Here is a 21,759-nt window from a genome sequence, read left to right as displayed (position 1 = left end):
ATTTATGGCACAACCCTAAGCAGAAGTGCTCCATTTCAGTTTTAAGGTAAGAGCATGGTCTGGAGGTTAGAGCACAGGATTGGGAATCGGATGGTGGCCTGAGTTCTCTGACTGGCTTTGCCTCTGACTCACTTTCTACCCTTGGATGAGTGACTAAACTCTGCCTTAGTTTCCAGATCTGTAAAATGGGGATAACGTCATAGGGGTGTTTGTAAAATCCTTGTAAATCCCCAGGTTATGTGGACTGTAGAAGTATATGTATGAATTTAGTGGTTATAATTTTTTAGTTAATTTATTTTTTATTTTTTTTATTTTTTTAAAGAAGTCTCAGGCCAGTTTTAGAATCCCTAATTTAATAAATGCAAAAAGAAAAGGAGTACTTTTGGCACCTTAGAGACTGGTCAATTTATTTAAGCATAAGCTTTCGTGAGCTACAGCTCACTTCTGAAACCTAGTTTAATAAACGTTGGTCTTGAGAGAGAACACACCTGATTCAGATTATTTTAACAATATGCATTTGTATTATATATACATTGTAATTACGGATAAGGTTAGATTAGACTTATTCATTGTTTGTATTTTCCAGGGATTCAAATTACCACCAGCAGTCATCTTTGAAAGATAAAATCCATCCTTTCTTTTATCTAAAAACGGGAGAGTATCTATGCATTATTTCCCTAAATAAGAATTAGGGCCCTACCAAATTCACAGCCATGAAAAACGGATCACAGACTGTGAAATCTCTCCCCGCCCCGGTGAAATTTGGTCTTTTGTGTGCTTTTATCCTATGCTGTACAGATGTCTCAGGGGAGACCAGCGTTTCTCAAATTTCTGACCTAAAAGGGAGTTGTGGGGGCATAAGGTTATTTTAGGGGGGTTGCAGTATTGCTACCCGTACTTTTGAGCTGCCTTCAGATCTGGGTGGCTGGAGAGCGGTGGCTGTTAGCCAGGCACCCAGCTCTGAAGGCAGTGTTTCACCAACAGCAGCAGCGCAGAAGTAAGGGTGGCAATACCATACCATGCCACCCTTACTTCTGCACTGCTGCCTGCAGAGCTGGGCCCTCAATCAGCAGCTGCCCCTCTCTGGCTGCCCAGTTCTGAAGGCAGCAGCGCAGAAGTAAGGGTGGCAATATATACCATGCCATCCATATTTCTGTGTTGCTGTTGCTGCTGCTGCTTCTGCTTGCTCTTCTGCGCTGCTGCTCCAGAACTGGACTCCTGGCCAGCAGCCACCACGCTCCAGCTGCTCTGAAGGCAATGCCCTTGCTAGCAGCAGTACAGAAATAAGGGTAGCAGTACTGCAACACCCCTCCCGCCCCCACACAAACAATAACTGTGCACACTCCCCTGCCCAAAAAAACAACAAACAAACCCCTCCTTTATGGGTCAGGACCACTAAAAATTACAACGCTGTGAAATTTCAGATTTAAATAGCTGAAAACATGAATTTTATGATTTTTAAAGTCCTATGACCATAAGATTGACCAAAATGGACTGTGAATTTGGTAGGACCCTAATAAGAGTGTAACAGGGTCTTGGGCGGCCGGGTGGCCTAGTGGTTAGATCACCTGGCTCTCAGCCCTCAGCTGGGCTGAGTAGTTTCAGTTCTTACTGCCAGGGACAGGTAGGGAGACCTGACCTCTCCCTCTCCACCAGGTCCCAGCCCAGGGCCCTGTGTATGTCAACTCTTGAACCGGGGGGGGTTGGCGTCCCTCCCAATGGAGAATCAGAATCTGCTACCCTGGGCTACTTCCTACCAATCTGTTCAGTTTGAGGCAAGACTCCTCTAGTCCAGTCTACCGTAGGGTTCCCTGTTGGGTCTGGTCCTAGGTTCCTTTGGGGGCAGGGTAGCCACAGGCTGGTGAGGGTGAGCACCACAACGTCTCTGGGTTCTGCTCAGTCAGTTACCTCCGCTGCTGGGGGTTCTTTCATAGTTTCCCCTTGGCTGGGGAGATTGCTGGCAGGCCAGTGCTCCATCCCTTCAGGCAGGAAGATGGCTAGCTAGCTAGCTCCTGCCTTTTCGCTGGTCAACCCTGTACTGAGACAGGCTCTCTTCTTTTCTCCCCGCTTCATGCCTGGTATTGGCTTCAGGAATAACTGGGTGGGGCTAGCTGGGCCCAAAGGCTCTCCTTAACCCTTTCTGTGCTGGTGGGTGGTTCCATTCACCACAAAGAGTCTTACTTAATGAAGTAATCTTGAATCTAGGACTCTGATATGCTTAGCATGCTTCAAATACAACATTATAATATTTAATGTTATAGTATTTTTTTTTAAATTAAATAGTTTTGGGGGTAAAAAACATTTTTTCCTGGGTATATAAAATGTGTGCACTGATTTAGTAACTATTCGTATTATAAAAAGAAAAGCTATTACCAGCAGGAGAGTGGGTTTGTGTGTGTGTGTGTGGTGGGGGGGGGGGGGGGGTGAGAACCTGGATTTGTGCTGGAAATGGCCCAACTTGATTATCATACACATTGTAAGGAGAGTGATCACTTTAGATAAGCTATTACCAGCAGGAGAGTGGGGTGGGAGGAGGTATTTTTTCATGCTTTGTGTGTATATAAAAAGATCTTCTACACTTTCCATAGTATGCATCCGATGAAGTGAGCTGTAGCTCACGAAAGCTTATGCTCAAATAAATTGGTTAGTCTCTAAGGTGCCACAAGTACTCCTTTTCTTTTTGCGAATACAGACTAACACGGCTGTTACTCTGAAACCTATTTGTATTATAGTAGTTCCTAAAGGATCTGCTCTAAATCAGGGCTTCATTCATGTTAGGTCTATATATAGATGTATTAAGTGACTGCTCCGGCCCTGAAGAGCTTATGAGCAAGATGGGCAAAACAGACAAAAGACATTATTATGGAAGTTTTACTGATGGAAAACTAAGGAACTAAAAGATTTAAATGACTTTCCCAAGATCCCATAGGAAGTCTGGCAGAAACAGGAAGTGAGCCCAGATCTGAAGACCACATCTTTCCTCTCTACTTTGTGACCTAAGGTTCCATTCCATTTAGATCTCTCATAACTTCTCAGGAAAAATCCTTGTTGCCACTTTGTGAGATGTTCCCTCTTGTGACAGTCTCCTGCCCACCCTCCTGACTGGCTGTTCCATAGATCAGCTCTCGTCTCCTTCCCCACCCTGTTGTTCAAGGCTGTAAAATTCATTGGAGGAGTTGGGGCATCCGTCTACTCTGTTTTATCATCAGGCAATCTTTGCTGCCCAGGCCTCCTGTTGCTGTCATATGCCAGATTGTGTTGTCGGTGTGAGGCTTCCTAACAAGGAAGGTCGTCTTCCAGAAATGTAATACAGGCTTTCTTAATCAGTGCATGGATCCAAGTAGCAATATAGCAGGTTGTGGGATTTCTGAATGGAGGGAAACAGAAGGAGCTGTCTTTGGGGGAGGAGAGCCTCAAATTTCTAAAACTAATACATTTTTAAAAGACCAAGATTGATCACTTATCCACATTGACCCTCACTTTAAAAATGCAAAAGCAGAGTTAGCAAAATTCATTCCAGTTGCACTTCAATTCACAATATAGGCTCCTTTTCAAAAAGTTGGCCACCTATGCGGAATATGCGTATGAGCACTTAGTCTCATAGTGATCCGTTTGCATATGCAACTGCTGGATTTGTACACAGAATTTGGGAATCTAGTTTTGAAAACCTGGCACAAATATATGAGTGGAACTAGGCAAAACTACTTATTCTCTGTAGAGGGTGTCATGGCCATAAAATAAATTATAATTTTTAATGCTGTGGGGTCTCTCCTTTTAGAGCCTATTGTGTATCATAGATTGATAAAACACAGGTTGTGTTCTGACACACTATTTATTTTCCCATGGTTTTTGAGGATGTCTGTTTTTTTTTTTTGAGTATTCTTTAACAGTCTGTTGGTATCTCACAGGATTTGCAATCACTTCTGTTTATTTAAATACCATTTACAGCTGGAAGTGTTTGTTTCTTCTTTTTAAATACTTGGGATTTTATCAACTATAATTCTGTAAACTCTGTTGTCCAGTCATCATTTTGAATCTGTTTATAGTGGACTAAGCAGTTTGCTACTTTTTTAAAGTTATGCTATTGGAAGCATTATAAACACAGAATAAACTATAGAAGAATGCTGCAAAATGTTCGATGTTTAAAAATCATAGAAGAATTCCTTGGTTATTCTTGGATCGTGTGTAATGTTGCTGCTGTTGTCATTATTTAAAGATTTATATTGGATATACTGATAGAACAAAACTATTTTTATTTCTCAGTTTTCAGCTTCACTAGCCTTCGGACTTCCCTGGAAATGCTGCCTCCTTATACCTGAATACAATTTTAATATAAAGTGGGTACTCGGTTTTGAGCATTCCTAACAACATTGTTTGAGCCAATGAGAGAGGCTTCTCTTTTCAGATTACTTTATAAAGGGGTATATCATAAGTAGGTTGATTGTGTAATCTCTTTACATGTAAAATAGGGCCTGCAATGTAGGATATAAATAAAACTAAGCCAAAATATTTATTTACTGCCTGCAAGATGTGTTATGCAACAAAAGATGGTGGCTTGCCGAAAATAAAGCGGATTGAATTAAAATAAATATTAAGTCATTTTAGTAGTAGTGTGATAGTGCTGAAAATATACTAGGCGCTGTGCAGGAAGAGACGGTCCCTGCCTTGAAGATATTTGTCTGTTAGCTGAAAATCCCTAGTGAAGACTAGAAAGCCAATATTTGCACTGGTGAAAATAGTTTTGCTTGAAACTGTAATAAACTCTACCAGTGGAAATAGTAGCTTTGACTGACTATATTAGAGGTGTGCTAGTGAAGCTACATTAGTGTCTGGTCACTGATAGCTGTAAATGAGGCTAATCCCCAGTCTACACACGGCTTAAAAAAGAAGATTAAACAGATGAAGTGTGGGGAAAAGGGATATACCATGCAATCAAAATGCCCATGATGAAAATTTGTTTAGTGGATTGTTTAGTTCCACAGTTTTCCTGTTTGTCTTAGATAGAAACAATCTGCAACTGCCTCTCCAACCCCCATCATTTAATTCCCCATCTAACTGTCGCTCACTGTCTCACAATTACATGAAGAATTATTTTTCAAACCCACTGAAATCCCACCTAAACTGTTTCCTTATCCATGCTTGCCTATCTGACCTCCCTTAAATCAGCAAATCTAGGTTCTTGTCACCCTCCTGCTTCTCTATTGGGAATCTTCCTCTTTTCACAGTCAGCTGCAGTCTGCCCCAGCCTTTGACAATCATCTGTTGCAACTCATTTTTAATTCCAATTTATAAAAATTCCCTATCTGGTAAAACCACAACTTATTACTCTTCCTTAAAATCTACCCTTCTCTCCCTCCTGATCTCCTTCCCAACCAAACCCTGTGCCCATAAAACATGGTGAGCCTGAGTTTTATTTCTGTTCTTAGTACACTTCCCTCGAACAGCCAGGTCTTTCCACTGTGCAAGTTTCCTTCCACTCTGGAATTCTTGCCTGGGGAGGGTAGTGTCTTGGGCCCTATGCTGCATTGTGTGGGATATGGAGAATGGGTTCAAATTTTGAAACGAAACTGTGATGTTACTGGGCTCCAGGGCCTCAGTGGCTCATTGCTTCTCTACTGCCTAACAGCAATCAGGGAAGGCCTCTCCTCAATCTAGCTCAGGAGGCTGGAGGGAGGAAGGGTGTATAAGAGGGGGACACTTGTGCCTCAGAGAGAGAGGTCCAGACTAGATGCTGTCCTCACCAGAACTACTTCTCTGCAGCTCAGAAAGTCTCTCCTGAGATTTGGGGGGAGGGAGGTGGATTTTGGAGGGGTATATTTCTTCTCTCTGTTGAATTTCCTCTGATAGTGGATTGATTTAGTACTTATACCTGCAAACAAATGTTAACATGGGTGAAAGCTGTTTGCAGTCACATAGGCTTCCACCTCACTCCTCAGAATTGCATCTCTAGTTATCTCTAACACATTAGATCAAATACTTTTTAAAAAATGAGCTAGTACTTATAATAGTGGTCTGACCAATGCAACTTTCAAACCTTGCTGTAAAAGATTTCCTTTTTTTTTTAAAAGGTGTTTCTTAATTGGTGCAAAAATCACTGCATAAACAACTGACTGTAGCTTTCCTTTTGACACTGTTTTGCCTTCAGTATTTAGTTTCTTAATGTTGAAAGTAATCATTGGTAATCTTAATCTCCCAGTTGCTCCTGCAAATATAAGCAGCATTATCCTCTGTATTCTGAAACCAGGTAGCTCGAAGTTAAGCAATCTAGGTCTCATCTGGAGGTAAAGTTGCTATGGCTAGAACTTGATATTTCTGATTTTCTCTCTCTTTTTTTTTTTTTTAATATTAAAAAGTGAAACTAACCTACAAAAATTTTTTATGCTGTATATACCATAAAGGAGTGGAAAAGGGCACACACATTTTCCTTTGTAGTTTACTTTTAAACTATCAAGTGATATGCAATAAAGACTCTGTGCTTTAAGAGGTCCATAAGAATATTTATCATAAGAAACAAAGCAGAATTGAGAAATGTCCTGATCTTATATGGAACTTTATAAGTCAAATTACTTCACTGTTTCCAGTCATATTTACTGGGAGAAGTAAAAGGCATCAGAAGGGCCATATAACAATAAGTATTCAAAACAAATCGCAGTCAAAAGCTATTTATAGTAGGTAAATTTTCCTGTATAAAGATTTAGCATAGAATATTGTGTAGCAAATGGCTTTCAGTTCTTTATTAAGCAAACTTTGAGAACCACATATTGCATGTTGTGCTGTAATCAAGTAATACTTTCATATGATCTGTTAAAATTAAATGTTTTATTGCAACATTTAGTAAAGAACTTTTGATATGATGGATTAAAAACCTCCCTAGTTTAAGGTATGGCCCCAATTTTGCAATGAGCTCTACATAGATTGACTTTTTCTTTGCCCACCCTCTCCCTCACCATTGAAGTTGATGATGTTGAGCATGCTATGCAGGGGTCCAGCTGTGTTGGTCTCCCTGTAGGATCTGAATTTATATGTAAGTATGTGCTAAGCGTTCATTATAAATATTTTATGTATTTATAACACAGTTGGGAAGCGCTGAAGAGATTGCAATAGATGCTACTATTTCTTAAGTTATTAAGTAAACTAAAACTAATTCTGCAGGAATTTTGTATTTTATGGTACAAAAACATATTGTCCTTATTTAACTTGTGCTGTCTTTCTTTGCAGGTGGATACACGGAGCATACCAGTGTTAGCAAAATGGCAAAATTCTTATAGCATTAAAGTTGTACTTCAAGAGCTAAGACGTCTAATGATGTCCAAAGAAAATATGAAGCTTCCACAACCTCCAGAAGGACAAACTTACAGCAATTAATTTTAGCTGATTCTCAAACTTCTGTCTTAAAACAACAACCTTCTACTCATATTAATGTCTTGATTAAATCTCACAATGCAAACCACCCACACATTAAAAGAATTTCAGCTGGTATACATGACCTGGACATTTGTAAGAATATATATATAATATATGTACGCCCAGTAAGTTTTTAGGCACTATGGGAGGAAAAAAAGGCAGCACAATTTATTTTTTTTCTCTTATCAAGACACTGTCATTTAAGTATAAGCCTGAAGTAGCTTAAAATTCAGGTTTTACAAGATGAAAGCATGACAGAAAGTGTCAGATTGCTGTGGATTAATGTGTTTCCGAAAATTAATCTCTCAAGAAGAAAAATTATAAATGGCATGCTTTATCCATCTGGCTTAGTAAAAGAGCTGCAGTTAAAATTGTTTTAAAGTAGCAGATACAGTGAATACTGTTGCTCATCTTGTTTAATTTTGCTAAGGTGTGGGTGCCGACTACTATTGGTGTCACAAAGTATGTTCAGGATTGTTTTGATACCTGTATTTATAAAAGGGGGGAATGGATTCTGTTAAGCGGCTCCTGTGTGTTACATGTAATGGACATGGCAAATATTTGTTTACAGTCTTTGTTCTAATAAACAATGCATTTAAGTTTTAGTGAAACAAACAAAGGAAATAGGTGTATGGATATGTGATTGAGATTAAAGTTAGTCTTAAAATGTAAATAAAATGTGGAAAGTATCCTCTGAGGCTGTGCCATTTCTATAATAATGTAATATATGTATAGTACCTTGCGGAGGTAGCAAAAAGTTACCAATATAGAAGTGGGTCTACATGCACCTTTTAGTTTTACCACTATTTCTATACGCTTATCTTATTTGATAACTGAAGGTATTGGGATTATTGCAGAGGAGCAAATTCCATAACCTGTAGTTACACTCGTTTGGGAAAACTTGCAGTTCAAAACCCTTTTTAAAAAATAAAATTAAAAAAATTATTTTAAGTATTCATTCTAGAAATGACATTAACTAGGCCACTTGGCCTAAGCAACTCCAGAGCAATTTCCAAACTGGACTGCTGAATTCTGTCCTGCTTCTGTGTTTTCATCCTAGGAACCATCTTCTGCAGCTGCTACCTTATTTTTCCATGTCACCTTTTTTCCCCCTGCACTTACTTTAACCGCTTTTTTTAAATCTTCAAACTGGTTTCCTTTTTGCTCTGTCTCACTTTCTCCTTACCCCAGCTTACACGTAAGTGAGAGACTTCAGGCCTTATAATTTTTATTAAAACATCTTATACTACTGTTAAGAACTGTGTGGACACGCCGTATTTATTCATCTGCATTCCATGCTTCAAGTGCCAATGGCGCAATCTCATTGGTGAGAATGAATTCAGCCCCTTCAACAGTCAGTCTAATTTTACTTATTCCTTTCTCACTTTAGCTGTAGTTGGTGACATTCATGGGTTAGTTCTGCTATAGGTTTCTCAGTGTTGTTCATGTTACCTTACTGGAAATGAGACACTCTAATCTCTTGTGTGGAAAATGCAAAGATTTATCCAGTTTACTAAAAAAATTGTAACCTTGGGAATATGAGTAGAATATGACTTGTCATTCAAAACTTCATAAGTAATTCTCTTGAAAAAGTGAATTTAATCAAAAGCCATCAACAGCCAGGGAACTTTCAAGTTTGGTATCCTTATTGCCTATACCTAATGTGAAGAAAGAATTGTAAGAAAAGCAATAAACTAAGTTTTATTTTTTTAATAGAAAGTTTTAGGTGGTGATTGTCAGTATAGGAAAGCTGTATTTGAGAGTCCTTAAACACATCTGACACGTTTCCAGAGTTCACTCAGTGAAATGATAGCTGTCAGTTACCTCATGTCCATGTTATATAACACAGTACATGACGGAAAATTTGACTGAAGTGATTTACCACTATGTATTCCTATTCCATAATTTTAAATTAATTTTAGATGTTTTGGATTCCACTAAATAAACTTTCATTATGCTAGTACTGCTAGTCTATATGTAATCTATTAAAATAGAAATGGAACTATGCAGCTCTGTTTGAGAAATAAATGTTAACTTTCAGGAATCTCTCTTTAGATTAAACAACTTGAAGAGATTGAGATACATTGCCAGACTGTCATATGGCTGGTGACAGATGACCAGTGTGAGTGTGAAGCCATTGAGAAACTATCTTACTCTTCACTGAGCCTCTGAATATTAAAGTGTTGGCTTTCTGTTTGCACCACATGTTGTCCAAGTTGACTGTGCAATGTCTGTTTTCCTTGTCTGTTCTTTAATTATGGATCTCTGTGGAAATCTGCATGCCAGTTAGTTTCTGAGAGCAAGATCCATTTTGCATGTTGCAAACAAGCTGCACTTGATTTTCAAACAGCCACACTGGTTGTACAAAGGGGTAGCTACAAAACTACTCATAATAATGAAATCTAAGCAGGGAAATTTTGAAGCAATATTCCCTTTGTCCTATTGAAAAAAGGCTAGAGTTATAGGAGTGTGTAGTTTATCATTAAATAAACTTTTAAATTGGCCATAGATTATTGTACATAGGTCAATAAGGTGAGACCCTTAAGGATGATTTTCTACTATTAAACGATTCAAAACATAGATTCATAGATTCATAGATATTTAGGTCAGAAGGGACCATTATGATCATCTAGTCTGACCTCCTGCACAACGCAGGCCACAGAATTTCACCCACCACTCTTACAAAAAAAACCTCACACCTATATCTGTGCTATTGAAGTCCTCAAATTGTAGTTTAAAGACCTCAAGGAGCAGAGAATCCTCCAGCAAGTGACCCGTGCCCCATGCTACAGAGGAAGGCGAAAAACCTCCAGGGCCTCTTCCAATCTGCCCTGGAGGAAAATTCCTTCCCGACCCCAAATATGGCGATCAGCTAAACCCTGAGCATATGGGCAAGATTCATCAGCCAGATACTACAGAAAATTCTTTCCCAGGTAACTTGGACCTTACCCCATCTAAAACCCATCACAGGCCATTGGGCCTATTTACCATGAATATTTAATTACCAAAACCATGTTATCCCATCATACCATCTCCTCCATAAACTTATCGAGTTTAATCTTAAAGCAAGATAGATCTTTTGCCCCCACTACTTCCCTCGGAAGGCTATTCCAAAACTTCACTCCTCTGATGGTTAGAAACCTTCGTCTAATTTCTAATCTAAATTTCCTAGTGGCCAGTTTATATCCATTTGTTCTTGTGTCCACATTGGTACTGAGTTTAAATAATTCCTCTCCCTCTCTGGTATTTATCCCTCTGATATATTTATAGAGAGCAATCATATCTCCCCTCAGCCTTCTTTTAGTTAGGCTAAACAAGCCAAGCTCCCTGAGTCTCCTTTCATAAGACAAGTTTTCCATTCCTCGGATCATCCTAGTAGCCCTTCTCTGTACCTGTTCCAGTTTGAATTCATCCTTCTTAAACATGGGAGACCAGAACTGCACACAGTACTCCAGGTGAGGTCTCACCAGTGCCTTATATAACGGTACTAAAACCTCCTTATCCCTACTGGAAATACCTCTCCTGATGCATCCCAAGACGACATTAGCTTTTTTCACAGCCATATCACATTGGCAGCTCATAGTCATCCTATGATCAACCAATACTCCAAGGTCCTTTTCCTCCTCCGTTACTTCTAGTTGATGCGTCCCTAGCTTATAACTAAAATTCTTGTTATTAATCCCTAAATGCATGACCTTACACTTCTCACTATTAAATTTCATCCTATTCCTATTACTCCAGTTTACAAGGTCATCCAGATCCTCCTGTAGGGTATCCCTGTCCTTCTCTAAATTAGCAATACCTCCCAGCTTTGTATCATCTGCAAACTTTATTAGCACACTCCCACTTTTTGTGCCCAGGTCAGTAATAAAAAGATTAAATAAGATTGGTCCCAAAACCGATCCCTGAGGAACTCCACTGGTAACCTCCCTCCAACTTGACAGTTCACCTTTCAGTAGGACCCGTTGTAGTCTCCCCTTTAACCAATTCCCTATCCACCTTTCAATATTCCTATTGATGCCCATCTTATCCAATTTAACTAATAATTCCCCATGTGGCACCGTATCAAACGCCTTACTAAAATCTAAGTAAATTAGATCCACTGCGTTTCCTTTATCTAAAAAATCTGTTACTTTCTCAAAGAAGGAGATCAGGTTGGTTTGGCACGATCTACCTTTTGTAAAACCATGTTGTATTTTGTCCCAATTACCATTGACTTCAATGTCCTTAACTACCTTCTCCTTCAAAATTTTTTCCAAGACCTTGCATACTACAGATGTCAAACTAACAGGCCTATAATTACTTGGATCACTTTTTTTCCCTTTCTTAAAAATAGGAACTATGTTAGCAATCCTCCAATCATACGGTACAACCCCTGAGTTTACAGATTCATTAAAAATTCTTGCTAATGGGCTTGCAATTTCTTGTGCCAATTCTTTTAATATTCTTGGATGAAGATTATCTGGGCCCCCCGATTTAGTCCCATTAAGCTGTTTGAGTTTCGCTTCTACCTCAGATATGGTGATGTCTACCTCCATATCCTCATTCCCATTTATCATGCTACCATTATCCCTAAGATCCTCTTTAGTCTTATTAAAGACTGAGGCAAAGTATTTGTTTAGATATTGGGCCATGCCTAGATTATCCTTGACCTCCACTCCATCCTCAGTTTTTAGCGGTCCCACTTCTTCTTTCTTTGTTTTCTTCCTATTTATATGACTATAGAACCTTTTACTATTGGTTTTAATTCCCTTTGCAAGGTCCAACTCTACTTGACTTTTAGCCTGTCTCACTTTATCCCTACATATTCTGACCTCAATAAGGTAGCTTGCCTTACTGATCCCTCCCTTCTTCCACTCCCTATATGCTTTCTGCTTTTTCTTAATTACCTCTCTAAGATGCTTGCTCATCCAGCTTGGTCTACAACTCCTGCCTATGAATTTTTTCCCCTTTCTTGGGATGCAGGCTTCCGATAGCTTCTGCAGCTTTAATTTAAAATAATCCCAGGCCTCCTCTACCTTTAAACCCATAAATTCTTCAGTCCAATCCACTTCCCTAACTAATTTCCTTAATTTTTGAAAGTCAGCCCTTTTGAAATCAAAAACCTTAGTTGCAGATTTATTTTTGTTAATCCTTCCATTCAGTTTGAACTGAATTAGCTCATGATCACTTGAGCCAAGATTATCCCCTACAACCATTTCCTCTATGAGGTCCTCATTACTCACCAAGACCAAATCTAAAATAGCATCCCCTCTAGTCGGTTCAGCAACTACTTGCTGAAGGAATCCATCAGCTATCGCATCTAGGAAAATCTGAGCCCTATTATTATTACTAGCACTCGTCCTCCAGTCTATATCTGGGAAGTTAAAGTCTCCCATGATCACAGAGTTTCCATTAGTATTTACTTTATTAAAAACATTAAAAAGGGCTCTATCCATATCCAAATTAGATCCCGGCGGTCTATAGCACACCCCAAGCACTATCCCAGGGGAGGCTCTAATAGTTTTCTTCCCCAATTTAATTTTTGCCCAGACAGACTCAGTCATATCCATTTCATCGCTTCTTATTTCTTTACATTCTATCTCATCATTGATATACAGTGCTACTCCACCACCTTTACCTTTATTTCGGTCTTTCCTAAACAGCACATACCCTTCAATACCTGTAGCCCAGTCATGACTACTATTCCACCAGGTCTCTGTTATACCTATAATATCTGGTTTCACTTCATAACTGCTTGTCCTCCAATTAGGTCACATTATGGTCTGATAAGTGTCCAGTTTTTTGTCTGGTAATTTATTTTCTGTGCTTTTTTGGGGGGTAACTCTTCAAACCAGGTTTTAAAGAATGTATTACTATGTTAGTATTATGATATAATAGGATTTTTAAGCATGGGTTTTCAATGGTTAGTGGCTTGAAATTAAAAGAAAAAATTCTTTGGAATTAACTGTATTTGTGCTTTTTTGTAAGTACAATACTAGGGTAAATAGAGCACCAATTTAAAACAAACCACGGGGAGGGGGGAATTCGGAAGCTCCACGTGTAGCACGTTTTCAGATTATGTTGGAGAATTGTTATAATAGAAGTGATCTTTAACTGGAATTTAAACTTGTGCTGTCCTCTGATACCTACCAAATGTGCTAAATTAAATTCTGCTGGGTAAATGCATAACAGGAGAAAAATTGACATATGTTGTATTAATTTCATGTATTGTAGTAACTTACTGTTTAAAATGTAATGAGCTGCCTGTTATTTCTACTATCTGTGCTATTTCTAATCTTCTGTATTCTTTTACATTTTGCAAGAAAGTGCAAAGTATTGACATAAGGCCTGACCCTGCAACGTGCCCGGCGCACTCAAATGCCCTTAAAGTCAATCTGAGGCTGTGTAGCACCTTGCAGGGTTGGGCCAAGAGTGAGAGTCCTTAAACCATTAGTAAAATAGGGTTATGGATGTCCAGCCAGTCTTAAGCGTTCGTTGTTGTTGTGAATACATGTAAAAATTATGATTAGGGCTGTCGATTAATCGCAGTTAACTCACGTGATTAACTCAAAAAATTAATCGCAGGTTTAATCGCACTGTTAAACAATAGAATACCAACTGAAATGTATTAAATAGTGATTTCAGTTACAACACAGAATACAAAGCGTACAGTGCTTGCTTTATATTTCTTTGATTACAAATATTTGCATTGTAAAATGATAAAAGAAATAGTATTTTTCAATTCACCTCATACAAGTACTGTAGTGCAATCTCTATCGTGAAAGTACAATTTACAAATGTAGATTTTTGTTGTTGTTACATAACTGCATTCTAAAACAAGACATAGAACTTTAGAGCCTACAAGTCCACTCAGTCCTACATTTTTGTTCAGCCAATCGGTCAGACAAATTTGTTTACATTTACAGGGGATAATGCTGCCCACTTCTTATTTACAATGTAACCAGACAGTGAGAACAGGCATTTGCATGACACTTTTGTAGCCAGCATTGGAAGATATATACATGCCAGATATGCTAAACATTCATATGCCACTACTGGCTTCTGCCACCATTCCAGAGGACATGCTTCTATGCTGATGATGCTAGTTTAAAAAAAAAATGCATTAATTAAATTTGTGACTGAAATCTTCGGGGGGGAGAGGGGGCAGAATTGTATGTCTGCTCTGTTTCACATGCTTTCTGCCATATACTTCACGTTATAGCAGTCTCAGATGATGACCCAGCACATGATGTTCATTTTAAAAACACTTTCACTGCAGATCTGACAAAATGCAAAGATTTCTAAAGATAGCTGCAGCACTCGACCCAAGGTTTAAAAATTCAGAGTGCCTTCCAAAACTGAGGGGGATGAGTGTAGAGCATGCTTTCAGAAGTCTTAAAAGAGCAAGACTCTGATGCGGAAACTACAGAACCCAAACAACCAAAAAAGAAAATCGACCTGCTGCTGGTGGCACCTGAATCAGGTGATGAAAATGAACATGCTTTGGATCATTATCGAGCAGAACCCATCATCAGCATGGACACATGTTCTCTGGAATGGTGGTCAAAGCATGAAGGGGACATACGGATCTTAACTGCATCTGGCATGTAAATATCTTGCAACACCAGCTACAACAGTGCCATGCCAAACACCTGTTCTCACTTTCAGGTGACATTGTGAACAAGAAGCAGCCAGCATTATCTCCTGCAAATGTAAATAAACTTCTTTGTCTGACCGATTGGCTGAGCAAAAAAGTAGGACTGAGTGGATTTGTAGGCTCTAAAATTTTACATTGTTTTATTTTTGAATGAAGTTATTTTTTGTACATAATTCTAGATTTGTAAGTTCAACTTTCATGATAAAGAGATTACATTATAGTACTTGCATTAGGTGAATTGAAAAATACTGTTTTCTTTTGTTTTTTACAGTGCAAATATTTGTAATCAAAAATATAAAGTGAGCACTCCACATTTTGTATTCTGTGTTTGTAATTGAAATCAATATATTTGAAAATGTAGAAAACATCCAAAATATTTAAATAAATGGTATTCTCTTATTGTTTAACAGTGCTATTAATCAAGATTAATTTTTTTAATTGCTTGGCAGCCCTAATGATTGATGGAGTGTGTGGGTGACATGCGACCAACCATTACAATGCAAGTAATGTATTTTGTCCTAAGCCCAAACTGTAACTTACAATAAGATAAATATTTGGATTATTAATTGGATACTTTTAAATGTGTGGGGGTTTGATTTAATTAGGTGGAAATGTATTTCTTCACTGCAACAGCCTCTGAGAGCATTTAAATCGAACAATAGAGCAAATATGTGGGACCTGATTCTCTATTTAAACACTGATGCAAAGGGACTGTAAAATTGACCATCTGAGAATTCTATCAGTATAGAGGCAGTTTAGAAGCTGTACCACTAGCCCCTTGCAGCTCCTGATGTAGGCAGTGTGGCCAACATGTGTCTACACTCTGGCTAATCTCAGCTGCAAAGGTACTGCAAAGGTTGCTTAAAGCTAGCTTTAAGCAATCTCCCCTCCATTTGTTCAGGTCCCACAGAAAGTACATTCCAGCCAGACCTGTTACGGGGCGTAATATTTTGATAAAGTATTCATAAGAAATGCATCTCTAAAGAATCTGTCTTCAAAATATTCTAGGAATTTAGGAATTGCCATATTAGACGGGGGATATGGTGTATTATAGTCCTCTCCAATAGTAATAGATGCTTCAGAAGGATTTTTCAAGCCCTGAAATATACCTTAATAGCTTGAAACAGGCATACACACTTTTTTTCTGAACTGCTTTGATGATCACTTCATTCTCTAAAACAGCATGCTTGATAACTTGTCTTTTGTATCACAAGATGCTCCTTGGCATGCCTGCTGAACAATTTTTTGTACATTTCAGACTTTCCTTTTCTGATGCAGACCTGATTGGTTTTGGGCTGAAATGACTCAAGGTATATATCAAAAAAGAAAAGGAGTACTTGTGGCACCTTAGCGACTAACCAATTTATTTGAGCATGAGCTTTCGTGAGCTACAGCTCACTTCATCGGATGCATACCGTGGAAACAGCAGCAGATATTATATACACACAGAGATCATGAAACAATACCTCCTCCCACCCCACTGTCCTGCTGGTAATAGCTTATCTAAAGTGATCATCAAGTTGGGCCATTTCCAGCACAAATCCAGGTTTTCTCACCCTCCACCCCCCCCCACACAAACTCACTCTCCTGCTGGTAATAGCCCATCCAAAGTGACAACTCTCTTCACAATGTGCATGATAATCAAGGTGGGCCATTTCCTGCACAAATCCAGGTTCTCTCACCCCCTCACCCCCTCCAAAAACCACACACACAAACTCACTTTCCTGCTGGTAATAGCTCATCCAAAGTGACCACTCTCCCTACAATGTGCATGATAATCAAGGTGGGCCATTTCCAGCACAAATCCAGGTTTTCTCACCCCCCCCCCCACCCCCATACACACACAAACTCACTCTCCTGCTGGTAATAGCTCATCCAAAATGACCACTCTCCCTACAATGTGCATGGTAATCAAGGTGGGCCATGTCCAGCACAAATCCAGGCTCTCTTACCCCCCCCTTACCCCCCCCCCCGGGGATGGACACACACACACACACACACACACACACACAAACTCACTCTCCTGCTGGTAATAGCTCATCCAAACTGACCATTCTCCAAGTTTAAATCCAAGTTTAACCAGAACGTGTGGGGGGGGGGGGGTAGGAAAAAAACAAGGGGAAATAGGCTACCTTGCATAATGACTTAGCCATTCCCAGTCTCTATTTAAGCCTAAATTACTAGTATCCAATTTGCAAATGAATTCCAATTCAGCAGTTTCTCGCTGGAGTCTGGATTTGAAGTTTTTTTGTTTTAAGATAGCGACCTTCATGTCTGTGATTGCGTGACCAGAGAGATTGAAGTGTTCTCCGTCTGGTTTATGAATGTTCTAATTCTTGACATCTGATTTGTGTCCATTTATTCTTTTACGTAGAGACTGTCCAGTTTGACCAATGTACATGGCAGAGGGGCATTGCTGGCACATGATGGCATATATGACATTGGTGGATGTGCAGGTGTGATATATGTGATATACCAATGTCATATATGCCATCATGTGCCAGCAATGGTGTGGTCACTTTGGATGAGCTATTACCAGCAGGAGAGTGAGTTTGTGTGTGTGGTTTTTGGAGGGGGGTAAGGGGGTGAGAGAACCTGGATTTGTGCAGGAAATGGCCCACGTTGATTACCATGCACATTGTAGGGAGAGTGGTCATTTTGGATGAGCTATTACCAGCAGGAGAGTGAGTTTGTGTGTGTATGGGGGTGGGGGGGTGAGAACCTGGATTTGTGCTGGAAATGGCCCAGCTTGATTATCATGCACATTGTGAAGAGAGTTGTCACTTTGGATGGGCTATTACCAGCAGGAGAGTGAGTTTGTGTGTAGGAGGGTGGAGGGTGAGAAAACCTGGATTTGTGCTGGAAATGGCCCAACTTGATGATCACTTTAGATAAGCTATTACCAGCAGGACAGTGGGGTGGGAGGAGGTATTGTTTCATGATCTCTGTGTGTATATAGTATCTGCTGCAGTTTCCATGGTATGCATCCGATGAATGAGCTGTAGCTCACGAAAGCTCATGCTCAAATAAATTGGTTAGTCTCTAAGGTGCCACAAGTACTCCTTTTCTTTTTGAGAATACAGACTAACACGGCTGTTACTCTGAAAGGTATATATCATGTCCAAATGTTGAAAACATAAAAGTATCTTATTTATGTTTCCAAGTTGGGAGAAAATACAGAAAAGGATCACACATGGCCAAGACTATACATTTTATTAATATTCAACCATGCCCACTAAAGGTGTTTTGCATTTCTGTTTTTTTCTTTTTTGAAACAATATTACTCTTTCTATAAGAATGAATGTGGTGTGTTCAGTGGTTAAAATCAGCAACTTTTTTTATTTTGGTGGTGATGGCATTATTTATTAAAAAATAATAATACAGTGTATTTAACATGTCTGTACACTTCAACTATAATGCTAAACTGTTACAATTGAATATACAGTTAATTTCATTCTATGGATTAATAGGTATGACATACCTGCTCTTTAAGTAGCATCCTCCTGTTTAAGTAGTTTCATTGATAATTTTTTAATTTCGTTAGCATTTTTAAAAATGATGAAACGTAAAGCAAGACAATTTTTATTTATGCTGTTGTCAAATTCTATAAACAGATAACCTAATGGATAGTGCCTGATTAACCATTATTTGCGATTTCCTGATGTTAAGTGCTAATGTATTTTTTCTATACTAATTTATGACTTTCCATCATTTCTTATGGAAACAACCCAACCTCCTGCTTTTAAATATATACAGTGTGTATAATATATAAACATGGTTTGTAGTGTGTGTGTGTATATATATACTGTACATCACAGATAAAAATGCATGTTGTATATCATATTTACCCTAAAATACCCCTAAGGAGGGGTTATGTAGACATAACCAAGGAAGATGTTTTCATCAGCTGCATTCTGTGTGTATTTTTTTTTCTTTCCACAGTGATCCTTAAGTTATGCATTTATAAGTAAGTCATTTAGTATGTTGGGTGTTTTCATTATGTGATAAGGTCATTCAGAGGATATGTAACTTTAAAAAAAAAATGCATTAGTGGAAGAAAATAAAAGGTAGCCTGATTCCCTCTTGTTTTAGCTGGATAAAGATTCTCTAGGAAGTGATCCTGGTGCCTGTAAAGGCAGCTGTTACTGCCTGGACAGTCTTTGTTGGGAAGACATTGTGTTGAATCTTATGCAACAGACCTGGAAAATTCATTTTCTGGCATCCAGGATTAAGAACAACAACAACAAAATACTATGTACCTAGGATGAGCAGCTGAAAAAGTAGCACTATGGAATTTTGCAGCTCTTGCCCTAGAGAGAACCCAATCACATAAGGCGGCATCACTTTTTTTTTTTTTTTTTTTTTAAAGAAATATGGTGCCCAGAGGCCTCTGAAGGCCTTGTATCCCTTGTGGAAGGCAAACAGTTGGTTAGGAAGCAAAACTCCAAAACACAACTTGCGAGATTGGGCCTAGTAACCTGTGAATTTCTCAAAGTAAAAAATGAATATCCTGAAGGTAGCAAAATCATAAAACACAATTATTACAGGGGGTAACTTATGTGGTCTTATCCAAACTATACCACTATGTTTGACAAATAATTTTTTTTTTGACTGAATTTCAGTCAACTCTGAGATGGATATTTTTGGCAGCAGTTCAGTATTCAGCCATATTTTAAAGGAATATTCTCAAGTAATCTAACCACAGAATCTAGCTTTTACTAAAAAACATTACCTTTTAAAAGGCATAACTTTTTAAAATAGAAATAACATAAATTTTAAAAATGTGTTTTTTAGTAAGGAGAAAAATGTGAAAATGCATAAAGTAAGCAAACTGGTGAAAAGTAAATTTTAGATTTTTAAAATTCAGTTTTAATAAACTTGAGGGTTACTATTAATACAAATAAGAAAATTTGTATTGTCTAAAAACATAAAGGGACCTTGTCAGGTTTTAAAATTAAGAACGGCTTGTGACAAGGAAAATGTTTTTCAGGGTTGCTGAGGACATTGGGAAAATGAACTGGTGCTCAGGAAAGTTGAAATTCTAGAGGAGTCTTGAAACCTCCTTGGTCAGAGATATCATAGCCAACACATCAATGTTGCTTCTTTTTACACTGGCTATAGACATAGATTTTATTGTCCACTCTGAACCTTTTTGTTGTTTATCTTTTAAACTGACACCATCACACTAAAATTTGGGACCATACATTATTAAATCAAAGTTTTCACTTTTCTGTTGCTTTGTCTGACACCCCAGCTTGAACAGCCTGGTGAATTTCACTTTTTTAATTATCATGCCCTTATCAGCATGCTAGTTAATAGTATAGCATTTAGGGGAGGAAAGTGATAGAAGTGCTAAATATTATTAGGGGTTCATAATGGGGGATGGAGGTGAGACTATTCAAGTGTGTCTTGAAATAAAAAATATTTCTGTTCAAAACTTAATTTCCTTGCTCTTCCATACTGGGCCTAAACAATAGTTTTTGTCCCTTTTTAAAGTTAAAGTTGAGACTTGATTTTTCTTTTTAATTTCAAGAAGATGTGTATATTCCTCAAACATTAATGAAGGTTCTTCTCTGCAAGATACCTATTTCTTGAGGGTTTTTGTTTTTGTGTCTTATGCATAGATACTCTGGTCAGTTTTGCATATTTCAGGCAGATCCTGACACTGGGGGCTGCAGGTATCTGGAACAGAGGTCATTGGCGGTGGGCTGTATTTAAGGGGAACCTTGTTGCCTATGATATAGTCTGCTTGTGTGTTTCAAAGGAAAAAATAAAGCAATTCTCAGTGTTGGATTAAAGGCCTTCTAAATAGGCTGTTCTGGGGCTCAGACTGTGATAAAATGGGTATTTGAATTCCCTCATTCTGTTGGTAAATAGTGCATTCTATTTGTGGCACTCATTAAAATAACTTCTTTAAATGTTTTCCCCTGGCATAAGGAGGTTAAATACTTAATGTTTCATGTTTGCTGAGGATGAGCAAAAGTGCATATGTGAAATGAGGAGGGGGGAATATTGTTTCCTATATTTGCCCTATTTTTAATTTCAGCATACATTACTAAATACTATAACGTGCCACAAAGAAAAGAGACATTAACAGAAATATGCAAGAAAGTTGTTTAGAGCTTTTGGGTGCCCTCTGAGATTGATGGAAAGACTCATATTTACTTAACGAACATTGAATCAGGCCCTGAAGATATAAAAATACCCTCCGTTCAGTTCAGTTCAAAACTGAACAAAATAGATTGCTAGGCACCACAGTAATAGGCCTTTCTATGTATAATTAATTATTCAGACTGCCAATACATTAGGCAAATAGTCTAAACTAATCTGATTATATTAACTGGTTTTCAATACCTTCTATAAAGATCAAAGCTTAAATTTATTCATATTGTGTTTCTCTGATATAATTTATAATGAAGCAGTTAGCAATACTGGAGATGATGAACTTGAAATTTGAGTGGTATGATTTTTGGAAGTGGTGAGCATCCACAGCTCCTGCTGACTTCAATTAACTGAATTTGACTCTGTATCTAATTCAGAGCCAGTGTAGAGAACTGGTCACCAGATCATGAGCTCATGGTAACCTCTAAACATGTGTGTTGGTGTATTTGGAAAGACTGCAGCATTTTCACAACATGTGGCTTCATTCCTAGTTTTGAGTATGAATTAAAATAATCCAGACCGGAACTCACGAAAATGTAGATCATAGTGGCCAA

General features: G+C 38.4%; 1 protein-coding gene across 3 annotated transcripts in view; it reads left to right on the top strand.

Moving 5' to 3' along the window:
* The window catches only part of UBE2V2 (ubiquitin conjugating enzyme E2 V2), a 47,357-nt gene extending 39,264 nt beyond the window's left edge, over positions 1 to 8,093 (top strand). For all 3 annotated transcript variants that reach the window (XM_077810294.1, XM_077810296.1, XM_077810297.1), the window contains exon 4: positions 7,219 to 8,093. In XM_077810294.1, coding sequence (XP_077666420.1) covers positions 7,219 to 7,365 — 147 coding nt within the window. In that variant the 3' untranslated portion in view covers positions 7,366 to 8,093. The remainder of the gene's footprint in view (positions 1 to 7,218) is intronic.
* Positions 8,094 to 21,759: the final 13,666 nt, after the last annotated feature.

This window comes from Eretmochelys imbricata, chromosome 2 (genome assembly GCF_965152235.1).
Source record: "Eretmochelys imbricata isolate rEreImb1 chromosome 2, rEreImb1.hap1, whole genome shotgun sequence".
NCBI lineage: Eukaryota > Metazoa > Chordata > Testudines > Cheloniidae > Eretmochelys > Eretmochelys imbricata.
This window is presented reverse-complemented; position numbering and strand designations above follow the sequence as displayed.